This window comes from Struthio camelus, chromosome 3 (genome assembly GCF_040807025.1).
Source record: "Struthio camelus isolate bStrCam1 chromosome 3, bStrCam1.hap1, whole genome shotgun sequence".
NCBI lineage: Eukaryota > Metazoa > Chordata > Aves > Struthioniformes > Struthionidae > Struthio > Struthio camelus.
Genome location: NC_090944.1, coordinates 104,309,602 through 104,333,469, shown reverse-complemented (window position 1 = coordinate 104,333,469; position 23,868 = coordinate 104,309,602). Strand labels below are relative to the sequence as shown.

The following is a 23,868-nucleotide window of genomic DNA, read 5'->3' as shown; positions in this document are numbered from 1 at the left end:
AAACCCTGGGAAGCCAAAGGAGCCCCACCTCCCATGAACCTCCCTCTCTCCCTCCCTCCCGCTGCGCCAGGAGCAGCCCTGCTCCCCGAGGAGCCCAGCTGGCTCTTCCAGGGCCCTGCCTGCTCTCTGCAAGCTGTACCTGCCTTTGTCAGCAGAGCACACTGCTCTTACTCAAAGGCATGTCAGGGCGCTGCAGTGCTGAGAAAGGAGCAGGACTTTACTCCTCTGGTACCGCAAGCAGCAATACTTGTCAGCAGGATCTCACCCTGGCCCTTCTCACAGGTTGGGCTACCAGCAGATGGGGCAGATGTTTCTGTCCCACCACTCCCAATGCATGTCTTAAGAAAAATGCAGGGGCAGATCAAAAACACCCCCTCTCCTTTCCCCTAGCCAACCTTCAAACCCTCAACAATTCTGAAATCTGCCTGGCTCCTGCAGAAAAAATGGGGGGTTAAAACACAGCCACCCACCTCTAACTAGGGAGACAGAGCAGGAATAACAAGGCAGCTGGGCCCATGCTCCAGGCCATGAGGGCCCCAGCACTTGGGTAGGAGGAGAGGGTGTTGCCTCAAATCTCTGCTTGGGGCCTCCTGCAGCCAGCTTTGCAAGTTGTTAGGAAGGACTTTGCAATTAGTAATGCACAAAATGGTATCTAGGGAGGGACAAGTTTGGGGATGCTCTGAAATGCCAGGGCAGGCTGGGAGGCAATTAGAGGTTGATAGGGATGACCAACCAGCAAGTTCAAAACAGCTAGGGGAGGGAGGGGGGAAGAAAAAAAAAAAAAAAAAAAAAAAGAGTCAAGCAGGCAGGCTTTTAACAGTCCAGACAGGCTCACCACACTGCTGTAGCTTTTCAGGACTAGGCTGGGTGTTTCTAGTCCAGGTTCTTTCCCATTCAGCCACAATGCACAGTTCTACCTGCCCCTTTGTTTAGATGGGCTGGAGTTTAGCTTCATTAAATAGGTATTAGACAAAGTCCCATCTCCTGCTCCAAGAAATGCAGTACAAACAACAACAGATAGAGCATACATATCACAGCCCCAAAAATCAAAGTCCCCTGCCCCCCCCATTACCCCCAGCTATCTGAAACCTACTTTGTTCTTTATTTACCAGTCATGCACTTTTTAGCGCTTCTTTCCTACCCTTATAGTCACTCTCATGTATTTTGAAAATGGACTCATTAGAAGTCCACACCTCTACTACTTTGATTGCTGCATCTTTTCTCTTCCCTAAACTTCTTGGCTCCAACTACCAGCCCCTATCTGATCTTTCAGACCAGGCCAACCCCAGAGATATCTGTCAGGGCATCTGTGTCAGACAGAGAAGCAAAGGCCCATACGATCAACATGTCTGCACAGGCATAAGCTCACTGATGCAGGTGCAGTTATACTGGAAAACTGCTTCTCAGTGTTTTGAGGTGGTGATGGTAGATGGAATAAGCCAGGCTGAGAAGTAGGAGCATTTTTGCCAAAATAATATATCAGCAGAGTGATCTAAACAGGCAATCCTACACATCAAGCAGGCCAGAAGACTGCAAGTGTTTTGAAGTAGGCGCCTAATATACCTCAGGGCCCAGACCATGCTGAAATACTGCGACCATACCATGCTGTTTTACATCTTTATGACTTGCAAAGGGGCCTCTGTCACCTCATGTCCATCACAGATAGCTGAATTATTGCTGCTATTCCACAAGACTCTTCTGGACCAACTCACTCCAGACTGAGGCCCTTCCCTTCTGTAACGCTCACTCCCTGGAATAAGACTCAAACACTGAAGCTATCTTCTACAACCTAAAACTCTGTTCCCATTAAAATGGAGCAAAGCGTGAGGGAAAACAAAACAGACAAACAAACAAAAAAGGAGCGAAACATTGTGGGGTTCCCCTCCCTCTCCTTTAAAGCATACCAAAGTATTCATTTTCCCCTGACTCACAACGATAGTCAGGAGCTATCTATGAGCTTTGAAATTCCCCTCTTACCACAGGCGATAATACAACACCAAGATATTAGTGTGTGAGATTCCATGAGCACTAGGCAGCAGGGATTTACAAAGGATACATCCTGTCAGGCAAACTGGATCAGTTTTATTTTTAAACAGTATTACAGCATTAGTGGGTGAAAGGGAAGTCGCGGATGTAGCAAGATTTTAGCAAGCCATCTGCTGCAGCATCTCATCCAATCTCCTCCTCAAGATTTGTTCATAGGGCTAAGATAGAAATTTTGCCTCTTGGACTGGAACCTGACTTAATGACCCTAAATAAAACAGCAGCCTTAAGTGACAAAGCACTGGACCGCAGGATGGCAGGAACTAGAGAGACAAAGGTTACACTTTGGTTTTGTTCATTATTCACTGACCCAGATGATGGCTTCTAGAGGGTGGTGGGTAGGCTCTCAGGAACTCTGCTGGCTGCTTCCAGGTATCTTTTTGGCAAAGAAGCTGAGTGCCACAGGGGAGGGCATGCTATAAATCACTTAAAAAGTGGTGGATGACGGGCAGGGGCAAGAAGCAGCAGGAAACAATTTCAGAGGCATATGCATAGAGAGCAGGCATAGGTTTCTCAGAGCATTGCCCTACAATAGCTGGAGCCGCGTTAGTGCTTCCTTTTACGGGTGGTGCAGGAGAGGAGCAAGCTAGGTGGCTCTGAAGTGATCACGGCCCCAGGATCTCACTATATGTTTTTCTAGAGTACACATTTTCTTTGTGACGTGGTATTTCTACCCACCAAATTACTGATGCACACAAATCATAAGAAATGTTATGCTTATGCAGAAAAACCAAGTCCCATCTTAATCTTTGTCTTGATTAGATGAAGAGATTGAACTCTATGTTTCCCACCATAAAGCTTTCTCTCCTGCCCTCATATTATTTTATAGCACTTTCCTACTTTCTCTTCAAATTTTCAGCACCCTTTTCTGAATACTGACACGGGTTTTGGATACACTATTTTAGCACCAGTCTCCCAAGCACCTCCTACAGCAGTAAAAGTTGCATTCCTACAGCTACTCACTATTTCCTTTGCAGACATCAAATTTGGATTTCACAGAACTGCCAGGCTTGAGGCAGAACAGGTCATCTGGTCCTATTCCTTTCTGTGAGGCATGGCCAGCTATTACTGGTCCATATCTACAGACTTTTGGCTAACTTGTTCTAAAAAGTCAGGAATGGAAGCTTTAATTGCCCAAGACTAGGTAGTCTTTTCTTCTGCTTCACTATCCCAAACGATATGAGGAAAAACCTAATCTAATGCCTGTCTACATGCCTGTCTACAAAGTCGATGACTTCCTGCCCTGTCTTCGTTGAACACGATCAACTACAGTCTTCTAGAAGCACACCACTGTGTGTCCTTGAAGACCATGAAGCTCCCTCTTCCATCTTTTCTTCCTCCTCAGGCTACCCAGTTCTACGTCTTCTCAACCTTCCTCCTCTTCTCATCCTTCCTCCTCTTCTCATCTTTTCATCATTTCAGGTATTTCTTGGACATTTTCCTGTTTGTACACATCTTTCTCCACAGGTAGCATCTACAACTGAGCCTAGTCCTTCAGTAACACCTCATCCGTGTCGAAGAGAGCAATAATTACTTCCTGCACCTTAGAGGTGACACTCCTAGTACAGCCTGGCACAAGGTTTGCCTTGAATTTTTCTCTTCTGCAGCACAGCACTAACTTATCTTGCTCATCAACCCTGATAACACCAACGTTTTCTCTGCCTCTGCCAAACTAGGGTCTCCCTATCAGGCCAGAATGCCATTAAACCCCCTTTTGACTATGTCTTTTCAACCAGCCGGGCACCCACCTGAGGGATGCTTCACATCTCCCAGCCCTTCCCAATTTGCTTCATGAGCCTGACATACGGCCACTGACTAACATTGACTTAAGTCAAAATCCATCATATCCATCACCCCTGCTCATCCGCTAGGCAAGCCATCCATCAGGCCTTGACATCCAAGCCATCCATCCATCTGACTTGACCGAGTATGGATTTTTATCCTACCTCCTTACAGGATAGCCACTAACTGATCAATCATTTATTCTGGTTTTTTTAGACTGACTAGTTGTCGTTCTGCTCTTCATCCCTATACTTCAAGGGATCAAGCTCTGGGATCTGGGATCTCCCCTGCAGATGTTCTGTAAAATGGCTGCTCACCATGCAGAAGTGGCCCTGGCCTGCTCTTAAGTACTTTCAGGGGAATTCATAAGGCTTTGCTCACTTGACCACAGCTAATTTACCTAAATAGTCTGTCACCTGTCCTGCTTTAAACCGCTTGTCACCATTGACCTTCTTTGCAAGGCAAGGATACAGTTCTTACTGTCACCTTTTATTTGCATTTCTTTTCTACTCAGCCAGGAGCCAATTCTTTCTTTTGCCCAGCAGTTGCATTGACTTTCTGCCCCAGCTGGGAAGTCACATCAAGTTTTGTGTTCATCACAAATCCCCATTTCTGCTGCCCAGATGTATAGCTTTAAACAACTCTAACTGAAGCTGCCTTGTCTATGCTGTGGGTAATAGCAAGTCCCTGGGTGCTTACTGCACTTCAACAGATACACAGTGATTTGTTTCCAAGCCTAAGCCTCAAGCATAGACAAGACCTCAGCAAATCACCAACTGGCATATACAGTCATCCTCTGAAAGATACCAGCTTCCCCAGTATCACCTGAGAACTCTCCGGAGTACAACAGTTTCACTCAAAGGGGAGTCCAGACAATTTGCACTGAGAGCTGAGGGAGGAAAGACAGAAAATTTGTCAGATCTCTTTTAAGGTCTTCCCTGGGAGGGATCCAAAGACACTAAGTTTTTTGTTCAAGAGTATTTCTAAAGTCAGATGCAGAGACCCTCCTCAGTCAATGTCACTACCAGGCCCCATCCAATCTTCAACCAGGAAAATTTAAGACAGTGACAACTATTTCAGGCAGGAGACAAGACCTACTGCCACCTGAGTTTCCTCCGAGTAAAAGACAATGCCAACACGGTCTCATTCCCTGGCTTTGAAGGGACCAGAAACAGAACCTACTAAAGCCCTCTTTTTAATTAGGGAAAGTAGGGCCAGGCCACCATATGACTGTCCCAAAAACTACGCTCTCCCAAGAATTGCCCTGAAATGCTGAACACCCACTTGACCCGAGCCTGTGTCAGCAGCATGTCGGGGCACAGTGGGATGGTCTAAGGGAGCCTGTCAGCGTTGTCTCCGGGACAGGTCGATGGGAAGAGAGCACGGCCCAGAGCACAGCACCTCCCTGCGAGTAACACAACAGGGCCATCTTGGTGGAACAGAGGGAGAGGTTGTGTCGCAGGTGGCAGCTTGCTATCTGTCAGCCAATGCTCTGCGCCATGCACAGGCCAGAGCCCAGCTGGCTCCACTTGGGAGCAGAGATCTGCAAGGATCTTCAGCAGCAGCACCCTTAGAGGAAAGGGTGGTCAAAGTGAGCAAGTGCTTCACACGCAGAAGTACCACGGCTGCAGAAGGGACGGGCACACTCACCACAGGGGCCCGCAGGACTAGTTTAGGGGACACGTTTCTCCTAGGGAGAGACAATAATGGTCTGATAGGAGAGGCAGGGTGCCGGAGGTCCTCGCCAGCTGCTCCTCCGGGGCAGAAAGGAAGAGAGGTTCTTTGGCTTGCTCTTCAAAGAGACAGCGTGATTTTGGTGCTTCAGGAAAGTATCGGCAGAACATACCAAAACCAGCCAGATACAAAACCTGCCTGGAGCTGCTATTCCTCGGCGCTCATGCAGTGCGCTACCTTTCAAATACACAGTCTCTTAAGAGATCCAGCCCCCTTTTTTTAAATGCACTAACACAAACATCTTCCCAGAACAGGCCACACAAACGTGGATCTTCAAAAGCCTGTTTTAAGCCAGGCCTGTGCTACCAACTTCTGATTTCTCCATCACAAAGTAGAAAGGGGAAGAACAGCAGGCACAGAACAAGACCTATCCCTCTTCCCAGCACAGCTATGCAGGCAGTAGCTGCTAGTATTGACACAATTAGACCATCGCGCATCAGGAATAGGAGACCTTGTTCTGCTCAAAAGGTGCAGCAGGCTATGCCAGCAGGATCCCCATTTTGCCAATATAAGCTGTAGCCACTATAGGAGCTTGGCCCAAGGACAGCACTGGTGTACTGGGAAAGCATTCCTCCTACTCTGGAATTGGCTTTATGAGCGATGGGGAGGAAGGGCCTTGAAAGCAAAAGAGGGAGAATGACAGACAATATCCACACACAACAGCAGCAGGGAGAACAAAAGTATTTCCAGTCTTGCTTTGGGATCACGTGCCAGGAATGCATAAAGAACATGCAAAGATAACCCAGCAAAGGGGAGCAAACACTGCACAGAACAGCACAGAGAACAGCATTCTGCATCATACACAGGGAGAGACTCTCGGGCTTCCTGCAGCTAATCTGTATTTAGAGCAGAGGGCAGACACCCAGCTTCATGCTGGAAGAACAAGAAGAGAGAAGGCAGTGCCAACCGCAGGCCTGAAGACTCAGAGAAAAGCCATTTCATACGGCAAGCCTTTGCTCCACAAGCCTGGCACTGGCTTCATGAATCTTGCCCTCTCTCTGCTGTAGGGCAGGTGTACACACATGTGCATATTTCTTCTTGATTCCTTTTTTTTTTTTTCCCCCCTGTTAACCAGCTTGTGTCTAGGCAATGTCTGGACTATCTCCCAAACCCATTCCTGTTCTTCCCACTTGCCTGTTATCTTGAGGCACAGAGCCTCTCCACTGAAGGGCTGCTGATAGGATGATGGCTGCAGGCAGAGAAGTTTCTTCCCGAGAAGGACACGCTCAAGGCAGCTCCTGCACATACCAACTCCCCATATGGCTATGGCTAGCAAGACAAGGCGTCCTTCTCAGAGAGATCCTGAGCGGCACAGGGTACGGGACAGATGCCGAAGGCTGCAGTCCCAGCCAGCAGACGCTCCCATGAAGAACACAGAGCTGCCCTCAGAGAGGCTGTGTGCCATCCATGCTGGGATCTTTTGAAGCTACAGCAGCAAAACCAGGAAAACACTTGTGAAGAGCAAAGTGGATGAGGGACACAAGGACTCCCTCCTTCTCTTTCCCTAGAAACCTGCATTCCAGTTTCCAGCTCAGCCTACAAGCAAACTCCAAACTCACAGGCTCACTTCCAACAGGCACTTCTGAAGCTTGACTCTACTGCCAGGCCCCGAGCAGAAAGCCTGGGGCTGGAAGAGCAGAGGAGGCTGTAGGGCAGGAAGGAGGAGCACCAGCACAAGAGCACGTTCCTTGCTTTGCACTCATGCCAACATCGGCCTGCTCAGCGGTTGTGATGTCTGAGCAATACTGGGGTTCCTGGTGCGTCCTGACAAGCCCCACGTTATACCTCCGGCTGGATTTCCACTCCCACTGGCAGAGGGGTGGGCAGGCGGGGAGAGCAGCAGACCTCTTTTGCACAGCAATGCATACAGCGTAAAGTACAGAGCCATAGCCCTCTCCCCATGGGCCAGATCAGAGAAATTCTAACAAGAAAGCCTCCTCTCTCTAGTACTTGTAGCTCTCATGCTGACCTGGGGTGAAAGTAGATGGGCATGCTTATGGAAAGACACTTGCTTTCTGCTTGCTCAGCCCAGACAGGGGCCCTGGAGACACAGGAGGGGCAGGCGATACAGCTTTGTTGAGACCAGACAAAGGCAAACCTTCCTCTGACTCATGCAGCATCCCAGAGGACACAACCCATTAGAGACTCAGCCACTCCCTTCCCCCTGTCTCTGAAGCCATTAGGCAAGGCCTGTGACTCTGCAGAGCTAGTTCAGGTGGCGGCAAATCTGCCCTTTCACTTCAGGCTTTGAGCGAGACCTCAGTGTTGAGTAGCATGAAAAACACAGAGTGAAAAACAGGCAACCAGGGCCAGCTCCTCCCTGCTCCTTTGCCCCCTGCCCGTGCCTGCAGCAGGGCTCAGGGCCGGGACAGAGTGAGGCTCTCCGGTGTATGGCACACGCTGGTGACACCAGTTTCCTGCCTCCACCCCCAGCTTCCCCAGGGATGCCAGCTGCCATCTGCATCAGCAGTCTCACCGTATGCTAGAGAGAAAACCTGTCAAGGACTTCCCCACCGTTTGGGTTTGTTCCTGCCTGTCACAACCTTTGCTTCCCTTTAAGATGTTTAACGTTGGACTTTGCTGCCATGGCAAACCTCTCTGGGATGAGCAGCGGCCGTACTGTGCAGGGAGCAGGCGTACGAACTCCAAGCCCCATATGGGAGTCGCTGCTAGTTGGAGGGACAGCTGTACGAGAACAACAAACCTCCTTGCCAGCAGGCACCAGAGGACTCAAGGCCGTTTCTGACTTGTTATGCCACGGGCATGGAGGTACGGCCCAGCACAAACTCAAAAATTCAAAAACAAGACACCAAAACCCTTGCGCCGACAAACAAAGCCTCAGGGAAGGGCCGTGGGAAGGCGGCAGGGAGGTTTCTGACCTCTGCCTCACCTGCCTGTTAGTGGCCCGATCTCATCGCCACCGGACCCTGGGAAAGGCTGGTGTGCAAGCTCTCACTTGCCAGAACAAGGTGCAGCAGAAGTAGCCCAAGGAACTGTTGCCAGGGACTGCTCTCATCTCCTTTGTTCCCATCCTCTGGAAAGCAGCTGTTAGATTAAAAAGGCCTTAACGGTACTGTCATTAAAGGACAGGGAAACAAATCCTTGAGGTGGTTCCATTTTCCAAACATCCCCATTATCTTGTTTCATCTCTGCACCAAAAAAGCCACAGGGAAGATCCAGCCCCCAATCTCTAGTAAGCCCTATCATCCCTGCCTCCATCACTAGACCGCAGAGCTCTCAGATGCTTTGATATGCAAATCTGCCATTGGATCCATAAGCAGCACTGTCTACAACTAACTGCACGCAGAGCATCGTATGCCAAGGGCCTTCCTGGGTACTAAACAGGCACCCCGGCTGGACAGGGTTCCCATCAAACAGAGCAGGTCCCAGTAGTCTTCTCCGGCATCAGGAAGTGCTGCCTGCTGAGGTCCTGGGTCCCCAGCATACAGTGTCACCCTGGCTGCGAGAATTAGGACAGGGTGTTATGTTCTTGGATGCATGTTTACCTGGGGTTGCACCTCTGTACTGAAGGTGAAGGTGGCAATGGAGTTGCTGGCACAACTCTACAGGGCTACACATGACCCAACGTACTTTAGCTACCCTTGGCTTAAGGAAAGCATAATTAGCAATGGACAAAAACAAGCCATCAGCTCTGCCAGCTCTCAGACTTTTATCACAGATCTTATGCTATGAGGGAGTTTCTTAAAGCCCTAGTTCCTTGAACCAAGTGATTTCATGAGAATATATTTTTTCTACATATACATTTATCCAAAAAAAAAAAAAAAAAGGTTCCTAGCCCACTTTCTTTCTTGCTGAAGAAAGCTAAAAAAATATAGCCAAGGATATTTTAAAAGCCCAGAGAGAGAAAAATAACAAAAAAGCAAAGAACCCAGGATTTTTCCTTTTTTTGCCCCAACTCATGACTTCAGAGCATTTTGAGATAGTGACACTGACCTCTGGTCAAAGAGGAAGAAAAATCAAGCATTGCAAAGCCTCATGGCAATGCTCTCTTGACAACAAAACCAATGTACTCAGAAAATATAGTAGCTTCAGTTCCTTCCAAGGTTATTGAAGACAGGAATACATAAAAATAGACTTTGTGCAACAAAGCCAAACCAGGGTCTCCTCCCAACCCCCTCAAAGGCCTCTTCTCTCGTGTGTATCTCCCTCCCATGCCTTCCGGGTGAAAACTGCAGAAAGGACTTACTATGCTGTCAAAGACAGCATATTCCTACAGCTAAAAGGTTCTAGATGCAGAAGGCCTTTCCTCGGTAGATACAAGCTAATTGTAGTCATTAGAGGCCCTTAATGCTTTGCTATTTTTGGTTTGAACAGTCCTGGAGTTAGTTATGAGCTGAGTGGTTGGCTTTCTGCACTTTCAGAAACATTAGAGAATAAAAAGCTTTTAGACAATACAGTGTAGGTGTTTGGAAGGGAAGGTTATGTGTCCCTGCAATGCACTTGCAAAGGCTAGTGTCCCTTGCAAAGATGGGGCATCTGCAGGACTGTTCAAAAGGCACCAGTGCCACCCCTCAGTCCCTTTGTGACTGCTGTTAACAGGACACTCTTGCCATGCAGTCAGTGGCTGTATTCTTTTCCGTCCTGCGGATGACAGGATGAAGGATACTTCCAGAATAACAGACAAATGCAGTGTGGGGTCTTCTCAGAGCATGCACAATCAAATTAGCTTTCCCTAGGCACCTGTAATATCAGCCCTTGGCTTCCAGCTCCTGCAACTGGGGGAAGAGTGGCAGAGAGAAGTGCCTGGAATCCCAAATTCCTGAATACTTGGTCTCCAGCCAGCTGAGAGCTATCAAACCTGCTATGGGCACTGGGCTGACTGCACCCACATCCCAGAGTTTTGGTGTGATGCCTGCAACAGGCAGCTACATACAGATGACCTGCATGTGCTTCGAGACAGGAAGAAGAACTACGGTATGCTCATTTGGAACGTTAGTCCCTTTCGGCTGTCTTTTTAATCACTATCTGCTTCGCCGCATGACCACGGACACAAGTCCTATCAAATAACTCTCTCTGCTAAGGTCTCCACAGTACAAGAGGCAGAGAGATATTACACATTCGCCCACTGTTCTCGTCTTTGAGAATATCCCTCCTCCTTCTCAGCTAGTCAGTCACAACAGTGGCACACTGGGAGGGAGGGAGGGAGGGAGGGAGAGGCAAGCCTCCCAAGACCTAACGCACACAGAAGCCTTCCACAGAGCAACCGTCAACATCTCAGACGGCACTTGGAAGAAACACAGGAGCCAGGGCCATCTTGTAAGAATGGGTGTGACCACCTCAGTGAGCAAGAAAGCCACATCCTCCACCAGTGGGGCAACCTGAGGGAAGGTGCATGCAGAAGGCAGCGCAACAGTCCCAGCAGACTCCCATCAGACGCGTTTGGGAGAGGTGAAAAGCCATTGGGTAGCCAATGTGGAGCTCCAGATCGCCCCATTTCCACAGCTCCTCATGGAGCAGACAGGCACCACCAGGACCACTGCCCCCACCAGCCCAGGGGCGAGCCTTAGTTTAGCCGTGAGCAAACTCTGCTTGCTCCCTTCCCCTCCGAGACCCCAAAGGTAAGACAATGAGGACATCAGGCCTTGCAGGCCAAAGCATTGGGCAGATCTTATAGGACCCTACAGAGCCTCTCAGGCCTTTGCTAAAGATGCTTGTCTGCTCCCTGGCATCTAACCTGCAAAGAGCAATCCCATTTGCTGCAGCCAAGAGCTGCTTCCTGAGCAACTAACAGACCTCAGGCATCAACCCGCCTGCCCGCTGCTGGTTATTTGGAGGAGGTCACCAGGCCACAAGAGTAAGCCGGGAGGCGGCCAGGGTGGGGGGGGAAGCTGGCACTTCGCAGTCCTGCGGGGACAGGTCACCTCCTCTGCAGACGACGGGCCCGACACCCCTCCCACGGCACTGAGCGGCCCTCAGGCCCCCGCGCACCGCAGCCAGACCCTGGCGCAGGGGCGGCACCACCTCCCCCCGGCCCTGCGCAGGTTTAACCTCCCCAAACGAGGTGTGACCCGTAAATCGCGGCAGGCCTGCCGAGATAAACAGGGAAAGAAGGGGGGGGGGGGAAAAAAAGAAAGAAAGAAAGGAGAAAAAAAAAAAAAAAAAGGAAAAACAGCTCCCCGGGCGGGGCGCAGGGCGGGGGAGCAGGGGCGGCGGCACCGCGGTCGCCATCGCGCCCGGCGATGCCCGGGCCGCCGCAGACCGGCACCGGCCCGGGGGGGGGGGGGGGCGCGGCGGCGGCGCTCGCCCAGCCCCTGCGCCACCCCGAGACACCCGGGGGGGGGGAATAAAAAAAAATTATTATCGGGAAAAGCCGCGCCCCGAGGCCCCGCCGGGCCGGGCCGGGTTGGGGGCGCGGCGGCCCGACCCCAAGATGGCAGCAGGCAGTGCGGCGCCGCCGACCCCGGGGGGACCCCGCCGGCCGGGCCTCGCCTCGCCCCACCCCGCCCGGCCCCCCGCGGCCAGCGCGGCGGCGGAGGGCTGCGCCCCCCGCCCCCCCTTCGGGCCCGGCCGCGCCGCGCAATCCCGCGCCGAGCCGAGCCACAGCGCGACGCCTCGCTTACCCCCGTGTCAGGCGCGGACTGGCTCCCCCCGGGCCGCCTCTTCGCCCCGCCGGGCCGCGCACGGGAGCGAGAAGCCGCCGCCGCCGCCGCCGCTCGGCTCCGCTCGGCGCGGAGCCCCCGGGTAGGCGGGGTGGGGCGGGGCCTGCCCTGCGCAGCCGGTGGGCGGGGCCTCTGCTCCCCGCCCCCTCCCCCGCCCGCACTGCGCCTGCGCGCGCGCCCCGCGTGCGTGCGTGCGTGCGTGCGTGCGGCGGGACCGCGTCCCCCTCTGAGGTGCGCGGGGGGAGCGGGGGGGGGGGGCGTCGGGCAGGGCGGGCGGGTGAGCGAGCGAGCGGTAACGGCCTTACCTGCCGGCGGCGGTCCCGGGCTTCCCGGGAGGTCCGGCCCGCGGGCCTCGGGCGCAGCCCCCGGCCCAGCCCGCCTGGTGCTGCCGGCTTTGCCCGAGAACTGGCTGCGGCCTGCGCGCTCGCGGGCCCGGTCTGGCTCGGCCCCTGCGCCCGGCTCGGCCTCACAGAGCCGGTGCTGGGCCCGAGCGGGCTAAAACGCGTGTGGGGCCGCTGCCCTTGCCTCTGGGCTTGTAAGGCCGGGGACACCCAGGCCCTGCCGGCGCCGCCTGCCTGCTCGCTCGAAATGCCACTTGTCCCAGGCATCACTGGTACTGGTGCTCGGCCCCAGGGGCCCTGTAGCTCCTAAACGCTGACTGTGCGTTGCTGCTCTGAAAAGAGTGGGAAGCGTTGGCCACGACGGTGGTACATGGTCAGGTTTTTAAATGGCACGCCGCAGGGCCGAGAGTTGTGACATCTCGGGAGCGCAGCTGGGAGCCGGAGCGGTGCGCCGTGCGGAGCCAGGAGCTTTTGTCTGGCATGCGCACAGGGTGCCGCCGGTGCGGCAGCTGGCGGCATCTTGTCTCTCCAAGAGACAGCACCCTCAGCATCCGCTGAGTTTCAGCCAGTACCCTAACACACTAGCTAGGGGGAAGAGGAAAACTCAAAGTCTGTTTTGACTCTCTTGAAGGACTGATGTATGCCCTCCAGAGCGTTTCTTCGCTTCAGAGTTCTTTTGGGCTAATGCTGCCTGGATGAGGCTTGCCTGGGTACAAGCAGTGAGGCTGCAAAGTTAGACCCAAATTTCTGTGTACTGACAAGCGCAGCGTTTACTTGTGTGTGTCATGAGGACTGGGGAAGTGTGGGCAGTAGTCTGTGCTGTGCTGATTCTTCTCCAGAAAAGTCCTTTGGAGATCCAGTGAGTAAGGGAGAGCAGTTTGGGGAAGGAGACTGTGTTACAGGTTTGTTATAAGCGCGTAAGAGACTTATTGCTTGTGCTAAAAGTGGACAGGTAATAAGCCCGTGTAAAAGCAGGACTGGTGCCAATCTGAGCTGTGTTAGCTTGTCTGGTTTGAAAGTTCTCCTGAGGTTACCTGGGAGGAGGGTCTTGTATAGGAAAAGGAGGTACTGTTTTAAGGGAATTTTTTAAGTGAGAAGCGAGGCTAACTCCAGTAAAGTTGCAGGTCACAGTGCACTGCAGAATAAGTGTGCCTTTGCTGTCAAGTTATTTCTTCTTTAGCCCGAGTTCTGTCTGTGTTAGGAATCCTTTACTGTTGTAGCTTTATCAGGAAGGCCCATAGCCACTGTCATTCTTTGCTCTGTGAAAATTTAGCCTAGGCCTTTTTTTTTTTTTTTTTTAACAATTGAGCCACAGCTCTCCACCTTCTCTTCCTTCTGACGTGTGTCGTCCTCCCTGCCACAGCTCCCCCTCAGTGCAGTCATTATTTTCTGGTTTATGATTGTACCTTGCTCGTTGGCACCTGGTAGCCTACGTCAGGGCTGGGAGCAGAATCTGATCTTTTGGCTTGCCATCTATTGTCCTGTTCCCAAGACCTCAATATTTTTAGAAAAATTAAAGATTCGTTTGTGATATGATAGGTGTAGCATAGCAACCCCCTTGGGAATCGGAAAGCAGTGTTGAGTTAGGGGAGAACAGCTGGTTCTTTGAACTCCTTTGGAATTCCAAAAGACATGGATGAAGAAGGATGTTCCTGGACTTCATCTCCAGAGACTAGAACAGTAGTTTTGGTTAGATATTTGCTCTGCCACAAATTTCCTTTGACCTTAGACAAGAAGTTGTCCTCCCTGTAGCTTAATTTCCTGCTAATACACTGGGAATAATCCCTTCCTCTTTTAGTACAGTGCTGTGAATATGAATATATCAAATGGATTAAGGTGCTCAGAGACTGCAGGAATAAGAGCCATAATTACCTGAGAGAGAGGACTTCTGGATACTTAAAATGTCAAAAGTAAATTTGCTACTAAAGGTATATTCAGACCATCTTTTTATCTACTTCTTCTGATTGCGATATGGAAAATAATGTGTTTCACTTGAAAACTGTAGGAATGGAATTTCTTCTTTCCTTAACAGATGTAATTGTAATGAGTTTCTGTTAGTCACTTGGATCAATAAATATCCTGTTTAATGACTAATCCTATTCATAAACTGAATTCTAGAAGCGTTAAGTCCTCTTTGTGAATCTTGGCCTTTCTGCCTGTCACTAATGTAAAGCCAATTATGTCTTGGTAATGAATATCTTGAGTATTTTTAACACGCGCAAGCCCTTAATCACATCTTTTCCTTTATGAAAAAAGCTGTGAATGGATTGAGTCCTGTAGTTCACAGTTGGCTCTTGTAGCTCACACTGGCAGACGTTCTATAAATAAACCTGCAGTGGCAGAGCAGTGGTTTAGGTATTTGTATCGTACATATTGTCTTGGGTTTATTTCCTGGATTTTAATGATGGATGACAGATGCAATTCAAATCTTTGTGGTTCCCAGAGCATGCCCATTTCAGTCTTTTAGAAGGAGAAGGGATATGTTGCCTCTCCCTGTTTGACTATTCAGATAGGATTGCTACTGTTAAAGAGATAGGATTGCTACTATTAAACTGAAGAACGTTTTTTCTGTTTTATTTTGTGTGTTTGACAGCAGGTTTTGGGTAGCAGGCTTCAGCATTATGCTTTGCACATTAGCTCATTTTCCTTATGTCCTGTGCATGTGGATGAGTTATACTAGCAGAAAGAAAGAAAAGAAAAAATGGAATGATTGTGGAACTACAGGTTGGGAGGAATGGAATTGGGAGCAGATATCATTTCCAAAACTTTTCTTTAAAAAAGGCCAGACTGGATTGTTAGCTAATAGCACTGTTTAAAAGTGTTGTAACTCTAGGATAAAGACAAGGTAAGAACAGCATCTTGACTTTCTTTTCTTTTTTTTTTTCTTTTTAATCCTGTTGGGTATATACCGTTAATATAGACCTGGTCAGAGCCATTTCCCTATTCTTCTGAGTGTTCAGGCACAGATCATTTTAGTGCTCTCGTGACTGTGTTAATCATGCAGGTTCAAATAGAGTACTTTTGCAACGCACGTCAGTGTTTTTGCAAAAAGGAACGAGATCTTTGTCTTATCCAAGTCACCTAGTGTTTCTCTTTAAGATGCTGTTGCTTTAAGTCAATGTAAGTCTGGCTTGCCAATGAAAGGAGAGATCCCAGTACTGTATTTTACCACATCCCCTTGCACCAGCGTTCATATAGCTGTGTGAGGAGTTGGATAAGGGAACTGATCTGGCTGAAAGCTGTTGCCAGTTACACAAGTGCCAGGGCCAGCATAAGGGAAGTGATGGAAATCTGAGTTGGGGGGGGGTGCAGGACTTCCTTCGAAGGTACAGCCTGTCCTGATGTTAGTTCAAAGTGAGTATGTAATTCCGTCCTCCTTATCTGGAAGACGTCCTTGCTTCATATCAGCTCCCTGAGGCCAGCTCCTTGCCTCTTTGCATGCGTTTGATGAAAATACGGTATGTTGCTTGCTTCTGTTAGCTGGGATGAAATTTTCCAGAATTCTTTCATTCAAAAACCACTTAAGCTTGTGATATTAATAACTCACTTCTTTAATCTCAAGGGAACATGGTGAAGGTGGTAGCTTTAATGTGGCACTTGAAAGTGGTGCAGTGGATAAATAAATTCCAGAGGTTTAAAACCAGTGAAGAGTTCCTTTGTTGTAAGTTGTTTGAATTTGATGTCCATCTGTTGCATTGAACGGGGTAATGCTGAAGGGCTCTTGAGAAGGGAATGTTTGCTGTAGCAGGTTATTGCATGTTCAGAGTTATTCAGTGAAGTAGAAATTGGGTCATTTTAGTGAATATTTGATTAACAGACTCCTCCTTTGCTAAATCTTACTGTGAACTCAGTCTGAGGTCTGTGCTAACTTCTAGCTGATATTTTTGGAATTGAGAGAAGCAACGCATCTCTCAGATTTTGGAGTTAAGAAAATGGGGCTCTTTAGCCATGAGATAAAACAATTGCTAGAATTTCGATATAGCAGTGCAGGAACTGGAAGAGAAGCTGCTCTATGCGGTCTGTAATTGCTTCTGTGCTGCAGCTATACGGGGCCTACATTGTGTCAGTAATTGTCTTTATGTTGAGCCTTTTATTTTAGGATAGTGTCTGTTTAAATGCTACTCTTGCATGAAACTTTGAAATTAATTCTGCTTTGAGCAGGAGGTTGGACCAGATGACCTCCAGAAGTCCCTTCCAAGATAATTCCTTGATTAGGAGTCTATCAGTGATTAAGAATTAAGCAGTGGTGTTGCTTTGCTTCTCCAGGATATTGTAGAGTGCATTCCTGTATCGACTGGGCAATACTGGCCTTGGCTTCTGGGAACTGCCCTGCAAATTCTGCTGTGCTTGAGGGATCCTGGGATAGTCTTCCTATATGCCTCAAAGCACTGAAACCTGGCAAAAGATGACTTTGGAAAACCACCTTCCAAAGTAAACTCAGATCATTAGTGTTCCCTGTGTATGTGTTGTTGGTATGAGGCAAAATCTGCATTAGGAAGGAGAGAGATGTTTGGCACAGTGGGGCTGAGGGGGTGGTTGGCTTTCATCACTGTAGGACAGCTCTTAAACTTTGGCGCTACTCTGAGCGTTCCTGTGGCAGCACACAGAGTGACAGAGTGAATGACTCCGGTGCCCTTTGGAGTTTAGGATTAGCTGTTTCACAGAGGGGGAAACCGAGGGCAGAGGAGATCAAGTGCCCTGTTCAGAGCTGCAGAAGGAGCAAGTTAGAACTAGGTCTCATTGAGCAGTGCCTGGAAACAGACCAAAACTATTGGTTGTTCGCTTCTAGAAAGGAAGTCAGCATGTTACAGTAGCTGAAAATATGATTCCCGGTTCATAAATCCACTTGCACCCTTGCATGCAGTACTCCATGCCACAGAAGCATTCTTCTCTTCCCTCTACCCCAAACCTTCCTGTTAATTGCTAACATCCCTCTGTTTATTCAGTTCCTAAAAAAAAATGTTTCATACCAAATAACCAAATAATCAATCACACAAAGTTTTGTAGCTTGTGACACATCTTAACCTCCCGAGGAAAAATTCCTGGCAAAGAGTGGGTACTGAGTCATCTAGAAAAATAAACCGTCTTTGGACACGTAACGCTATGGATACTTCTGCTGGGAGTTTTGTAACTTCCAATCTTCACTGCCTCCCCGGGGTAGAAACAATCTATGACTCCTCCCAAGAGTGGGTGAATATGGGTGGTGGTGGGGGGGGAGCAATCATAGCAGCTGAACTCACCGGAGAACATTTGTCCAAGGCCACAGAGGCCGACCTGCTGCTACTGCCTCTTCAGGCCTTCTGGACAGATCCAAGGCTTTGGTGTGGTTTTGGAGTAAGTAGGAACAAGATTGCACGCTCGGTTTGGGTTTCACACAGGGCAACAGTACACTCAAGTACAGAATAGGACGCAGGCTGTCTTCCCTGCCAACAAAGGGTGTGGATTTACAGCAAGGTAACTAAATCTAACTTGGAAATCCTGGCTGCAGCAGCAAGGCCCAGGTAACTGGGCCTTGGTTGCCAGCAGCACTGTAAATACTGCAGGGCCTTGTTTTCATTAGGAGCCTGTAGCTAGATAAGTAACTGTTGCAAAAACACAGCTTTTTTTGAATCAAAGTTCAGAGAGGGAACAGTGCAAGAGAACTCTGAAGAGAAGCTGAACTCATTTGGAGATCTTCTACACCACAGAAAAGTGGCTTTTTATAGCAAATAAATGTAAGCTTTCACTATTGGTGATCTCTGTATTCTAAACCTGCGTGTGTGACAGGTGAAACAGTTTGCCACCTACTGGAGAACAGGTGCTTTGCTTAGGAAGTGCTGCTACAGAATTGCTGTGGTGTACATCTCCAGTGCTTCTCATCCTCTTGTCAGGAAACACTTGCTCTGCAGGCCTGTTGCAAACCCTAAAAAAAAAAAAAAATCTGTGGTAGCATCTCTCAGAAGGCTCTGTGGATGATTCCCCCCCCCCCCCCCCCCCCCCGAGAAGTTAGGTCAGCTGTGTTTTTAAAATGAAAGTGAAGAAAACTACTGTAGAACTTGCTGCTACAGAATTTGGACCTAAGCTGATCGGAATTGGCAAAGGGAGCTAAGAGGGCAATGTATCTTTAATGTTTACTTCAGAAGAGAGAGAAGCAAAGCATGTGTTGGTTACACTAGCAAGTAAGTGTTGTGGTGGGGCATTAGTTCCAGTCAGACAGGAAGTCCTAGCACTACCTGAGTTGGTCCGAAAGATTACTGGCTCTAGAGCCTTATTTCCTCTGCTCGCTTGGATCTGCTGGCATAGCTGCTTGTGCCATTGCTCCCTAAGCTGTGTCCAGCCAGCAAAGTGATCTCAGTTCAGATAAGCCTTTGCTATTCAGCATGCAAGCTGGTCCCGATCAGTTTGACAGAATGAGCTTGGGGAACAGCTATACATGTAGTTATAGGAAGAGGGTGTGGTAAACTCAGTCAGAGGTTAACCTTGTGACCGGCTCTAATGTAGCCAGGGTAAAACATCTGGGTGTGGAGTGAACACCAACCATAATGTTACGGGGAACAGTTCCATCTGGGCAGCGTCAAGAGGGCAGGATTGGCAAGAGAGTGATTCTGGACTCTAAACGCAGGCTGCTGAACACCTTGTGTGTACTAAGAGTGAGCATATCATGATCAGCACTGGGGCTTTGTTTTGTTCCTTACCTAGCAAATGGTTTCTTGAGGCTCTAATGGGAATCTGCTGAGTATTCCTGGTTTTTTATCTGGTTTTATAGGTAACTTCGCTCGCTGTTACTGGTCATGAAAGTCTGTAAATTAGGAACTCTGTTCACATCCAAAATTCTCAAGCCTGTTTGTTGCTACATGGTTCATAATGCACAGATAAGCCTTTACCCCTGTGCACAGAAAACTGCACTGCGGTGATACTGATTCCAGCTTTACAGTTTAGGCATCTGAATTATAACAGTCTGTTGGATTCAGTCAGAGGCTGTTGCTCTACTGTGTATCATGCTGAGGATGCTGTTAGACATTGCAATCCACAGCATACAGTGCTAAAGGGTTGTTGAGACTCTAGTGTGCGATTCACATAAAAAAAAAAAAAAAGGTGAAATAAACACTGTCCAATTTCCAGAGTCCATAATTCTTTTGTTTTTTATGCAGGGCAAGTTACCAGAATCCAAATGGCTCTCTTGAATAGGCGACTGGGTTTATCCTTAACCCATCTAAGCAGCACAGTCCTCCAGCGACACTTCAGGTAATTTTCAAATCCTGCTTTTGATTTTGTTTTCTTGGGTCAGTATCCTGATTCAAAGAGTTGTTGTTAAGTAGATCAAGCATAAAATATAATCTAATTTGAAAAGGGTAATATAATAGAAAACAAAATCTCAGATATCTTTTCATGAATTGTAAAGTGAGTCCTAATACACCTGGAGATGAGGTTCCTGGCAATCTGAATATGGTCTGAACTCTGTATTTGTATGCTTGTAAAGGAGCTTATAGGCCTTCGAGATTTCTTCTCCAGCCAAGTGCAAAAAAAGCAACAGCCAACCCCTGCTGATGTAAAGCCAGTTACATATTTAAAATTCTTCCAGAGTTGATCATTTCAGGTATTTAGAACAAGAATAACCTGAAAAAAAATTATTGTACCTTAACAGTGTCCCTTTCGTTATTTTTCTTTAGGTGCTTTTCCAAGCTCAAGGCATTTAAAGCTTCTTGAATTTGTGTACCGCAATGCCTTGCATAGAGCACGCCAGTGCACTTGGCGTGGGTATGGGGAATCTATAGCACAGAGCTCTGTGAAGGGTCAGGGCTTCAGTTTGCAGGGTGAGAATAGTCATTCCCACGACTATCTGCTATGATTAAGAGAGGGCATTAAGACAATGTCAAGGGCTAGGTTTCAAGGAGATATATACATCTTAGTGGCATTCTCTGTAAATGGGTTGCATGAGAGCCTAAAGGATAGATGTTGACAGTGGAAGGGAGGCAAAGTCCATGGAGTCAAGCAATGCTACTGCCATAGCCAGCAGACTAACAGGGAAACCTGTTTTATGTGGTGGGGTTCTGCTTGAAGACTGTGGCAGAAACAAAGCAATGACGAAAAAGGGTCACAGAATCACAGAATGGCCAAGGTTGGAAGGGACTTCTGGAGATCATCCAGTCCAACCCCCCTGCTCAAGCAGGGTCATCTACAGTACTTTGCCCAGGATTGTGTCCAGGCAAGTTTTGAATATCTCCAGGGAAGGAGACTCCACAACCTCTCTGGGCAACCTGTTCCGGTGCTCAGTCATCCTCACAGGAAAGAAGTTTTTCCTCAGGTTCAGATGGAACTGCCTGTGTTTCAGTTTGCGCTCGTTGCTTCTTGTCCTGTCACTTGGCACCACGGAGAAGAGTCTGGCCCTATCCTCTTGACACCCTCCCTTCAGATACTTGTACACATTGATGAGATCGCCTCTCAGTCTTCTCTTCTCCAGGCTCAACAGGCCCAGCTCTCGCAGCCTTTCTTCAGAGGAGAGATGCTCCAGTCCCCTCATCCTCTTTGTAGCCCTCCGCTGGACTCTCTCCAGGAGTGCCATGTCTCTCTTGTACTGGGGAGCCCGGAACTGGACACAGTACTCCAGGTGTGGCCTCACCAGGGCTGAGTAGAGGGGCAGGATCAGCTCCCTCGACCTGCTGGCCACACTCTGCCTAATGCAGCCCAGAACACCATTGGCCTTCTTGGCCACAAGGGCCCATTGCTGGCTCACGTTTAACTTGTTGTCCACCAGCACTCCCAGGTCCTTCTCGGCAGAGCTGCTTTCCAGCAGGTCCACCCCCAGTCTGTACTGCTGCATGGGATTATTCCTGCCTAGGTGCAGGACCTTGCACTTCCCTTTGCTGAACTTCAGGAGTTTCTTCTCCACCCAGCTCTCCAGCCTGTCCAGGTCCTTCTGAATGGCAGCACAGCCTTCTGGTGTGTCAGCCACTCTCCCCAGTTTAGCATCATCAGCAAGTCCTCCTTGTGCAGTTGTTCTTGTCTGGTGGTACCTGGGCAATCACACTTTCATAATTGTCAGTTTGCTACTGCTGCTTTGTGAATTCGGTCCCATCTGGGTTTCCCCTTCTTCTCCCTGTGGCAACGCTCCAGAATAAAGGTCCCTGATGGTCTTTATTTACTGTATATGCCTGTGGTCTTTAAAACTAGGTGAATGTAGGTTGATTTTACGTGCTGTCTATTGGAGTAGTTCAGCTGACAGCAACTTGGCGTTCTTGCAGGTATCTGACCAGCATGTTTCTAGGATCATACTGCAAAGCAGTTTTTTAGCAGTAGAAAGGATCTTTCTGCTTTCCTGAAGATCTGTGATTAAGTCTCTTTTGAGAAGAAGCAACAAATCATGTGAATTTGAGCTTACCTGGGTAAAAGAATAGCTGTTCCTTAATGGGACGTGAATTATTTTTCAGTTTATTCCTGCTGTTCCCAAGTGTATTGAGAGTCAGATCTACTGACTTAGCGTCCTGCAGTGTATTCCTATTATTTCCTACTCCTGCTAATCCTGTAGCGCAAAGACATACAGAAGAGTGCGCTTCTCTCTGGGTTCTTCCCACATGGCGAAGGTGGTGGTCTGTTAGACTCTGGTTGGTGGCAGCTTAAAACAGTCACACCAGGACTTCAGAGGTCTCAGTGAGAGCAGAATAAGAAGAGAGGGCTTCACAGACTTCGCTGTAAAGAATACTGGTCAGAAAAGTCCTTGTTGCTGGGGAGTGTATACAAGATTGAAAGAATCTGACTTGAGTCTTAGCTCCCTGTGGGCTGTTAGTGGCAGAAGCAAGCACATACTTTTTCCCATAAATTGAAGCTGAATCGAATCATCTGTGGTTGCTAAAAGACCCAGTAAGTGCAAGCCCCTCTTCACACCATCCTTTAGTCATGTTTCAGAGTAGAACGGTCGTTTTATGTTTGACATTTAGTGAAGAGTGTGCAAAGCCCGAAGTAGCATCTGGCTTTCAAAGAGCACATTGAATGCAGTAAATGTGTCACCCATATGGTATGTATTTGTTGCTGGCTCCTTCTGAGTGGTTTGTGTAATGACAAGATCCTGTGCTGGGTTTGCCCTTGCTCCGCAAGGACTATTGAGATCTCTCTCTTAATTCTTTCCTGTCTTTTGCTAGTGTCACTGGAGCGTGCAGAGCAATACAGAAACTGACTCGTGTACGAGTGGTGGACAACAGCGCCTTGGGGAACACAGCATACCACCGGCCACCAAAATGTATCCATGTGTATAACAAGACTGGAGTTGGCAAAGTAGGAGATACCATCCTTCTGGCTATCAAAGGAGAAAAGAAGAAGGCTTTGATTGTAGGGCAGAAGATGCCTGGCCCCACCATGACCCCTAGATTTGATTCCAACAATGTGGTACTCATAGAAGACAATGGAAATCCGATAGGAACGAGAATAAAAACACCAATACCTTATATCCTGCGACGGAGAGAAGGAGAGTTTTCCAAAGTATTGGCCATTGCCCGCAACTTTGTGTAATAGCCAAGAAAGGTTTCTGGCCATCCTTGTTTATGTCTTTTCATGCAGTAACTGTTCCTTGTATTTTTACTAGAAAAGGTGAAACATATGAGAAAGTGGAGGTTCATAAAAAGTCTCTCTTCCTGTTTATGAAGTATAAACAGCTAGTTTCAATATTGGAATATCTTGTTTTTCCTGCAAATGAATGTTGATTTGTTTCACAGAAACATCTGCAGTGTGTCTGGGAAATGCTCCTTCCCTCCGACTGCTCCTATAGTGTTAATTTGACCTCTGATCATTAAAATGAAAACATGGCAATCCTTCTTGTTTTGTATCATTTATGTTCTCTTTCTCCTGTTTCTGCCTTCCCCAGTTGTGTTGGAGCAAAACACAAAGCTCTGTTCCTGCCCCAATGACTTTAGGATCTACAAAACGGACTCACATATAATAGAGCGGGAGAGGTGACAGCAGAGTAGTATAATAACCTATTGGTGCCTTGGGTGTATTTGATAAAAGGGTTGGTATCTGTGTCTCGGCAGAAGAAAAAAGTCTTTAGGAGGGACTGGAATTGGGAAAGCCTCGGGGCCTACAACTTTGGTGTGTGATTGAACAGGGTGTGCTAGAGATGGGGAAGAAGAGGTAGGAACAGGAGGGAAATGTGTTAGGCTTGAGATGCAGCCTATGCTTTCCACCTGACCAATCTCAGGAAATTAACTTCTATATTCTTTGGGCTAATACAAGGGCTAATTCAGATTGAAAGCTTCACAGGAAGAAGCTTCTTTCTGGACTGCTTTTCTGGACTGTGTTTAAACCTAGGCTTGTCCATTGTTGCCAATAGACAGCACATGCACGTTCGCGAGACTGGCTTCTGTCTGGTGGTGCTTCCC

General features: G+C 48.5%; 2 protein-coding genes across 6 annotated transcripts in view; one reads left to right on the top strand and one right to left on the bottom strand.

Annotated features, from left to right (window-relative positions):
* The window catches only part of TMEM63B (transmembrane protein 63B), a 59,806-nt gene extending 47,541 nt beyond the window's left edge, over positions 1-12,265 (bottom strand). Inside the window, exon 1 of one of the 5 annotated variants that reach the window (XM_068939503.1) lies at positions 12,141-12,265. The gene's annotated coding sequence lies outside the window, so the exon portion shown is untranslated. The remainder of the gene's footprint in view (positions 1-12,140) is intronic. The other 4 variants (XM_068939501.1, XM_068939500.1, XM_068939496.1 and 1 more) reach the window with 4 other exon arrangements.
* A 53-nt stretch (positions 12,266-12,318) lies between these two features.
* On the top strand, positions 12,319-23,299 carry MRPL14 (mitochondrial ribosomal protein L14). The gene is made up of 3 exons (XM_068939494.1): positions 12,319-12,410; positions 19,651-19,744; positions 22,636-23,299. The coding sequence occupies exons 2-3, from the start codon at positions 19,671-19,673 to the stop codon at positions 23,000-23,002; spliced, it is 441 nt and encodes a 146-aa protein (XP_068795595.1). The 5' UTR covers positions 12,319-12,410; positions 19,651-19,670; the 3' UTR covers positions 23,003-23,299.
* The last annotated feature ends 569 nt before the right edge of the window (positions 23,300-23,868 follow it).

Bases quoted from the DNA above. Each gene is read 5' to 3' on its own strand.
- MRPL14 (XM_068939494.1), top strand. From the start codon at position 19,671: ATGGCTCTCTTGAATAGGCGACTGGGTTTATCCTTAACCCATCTAAGC. The intron at 19,745-22,635 runs GTAATTTTCAAA...GTCTTTTGCTAG, and splicing joins GTCCTCCAGCGACACTTCAG to TGTCACTGGAGCGTGCAGAG.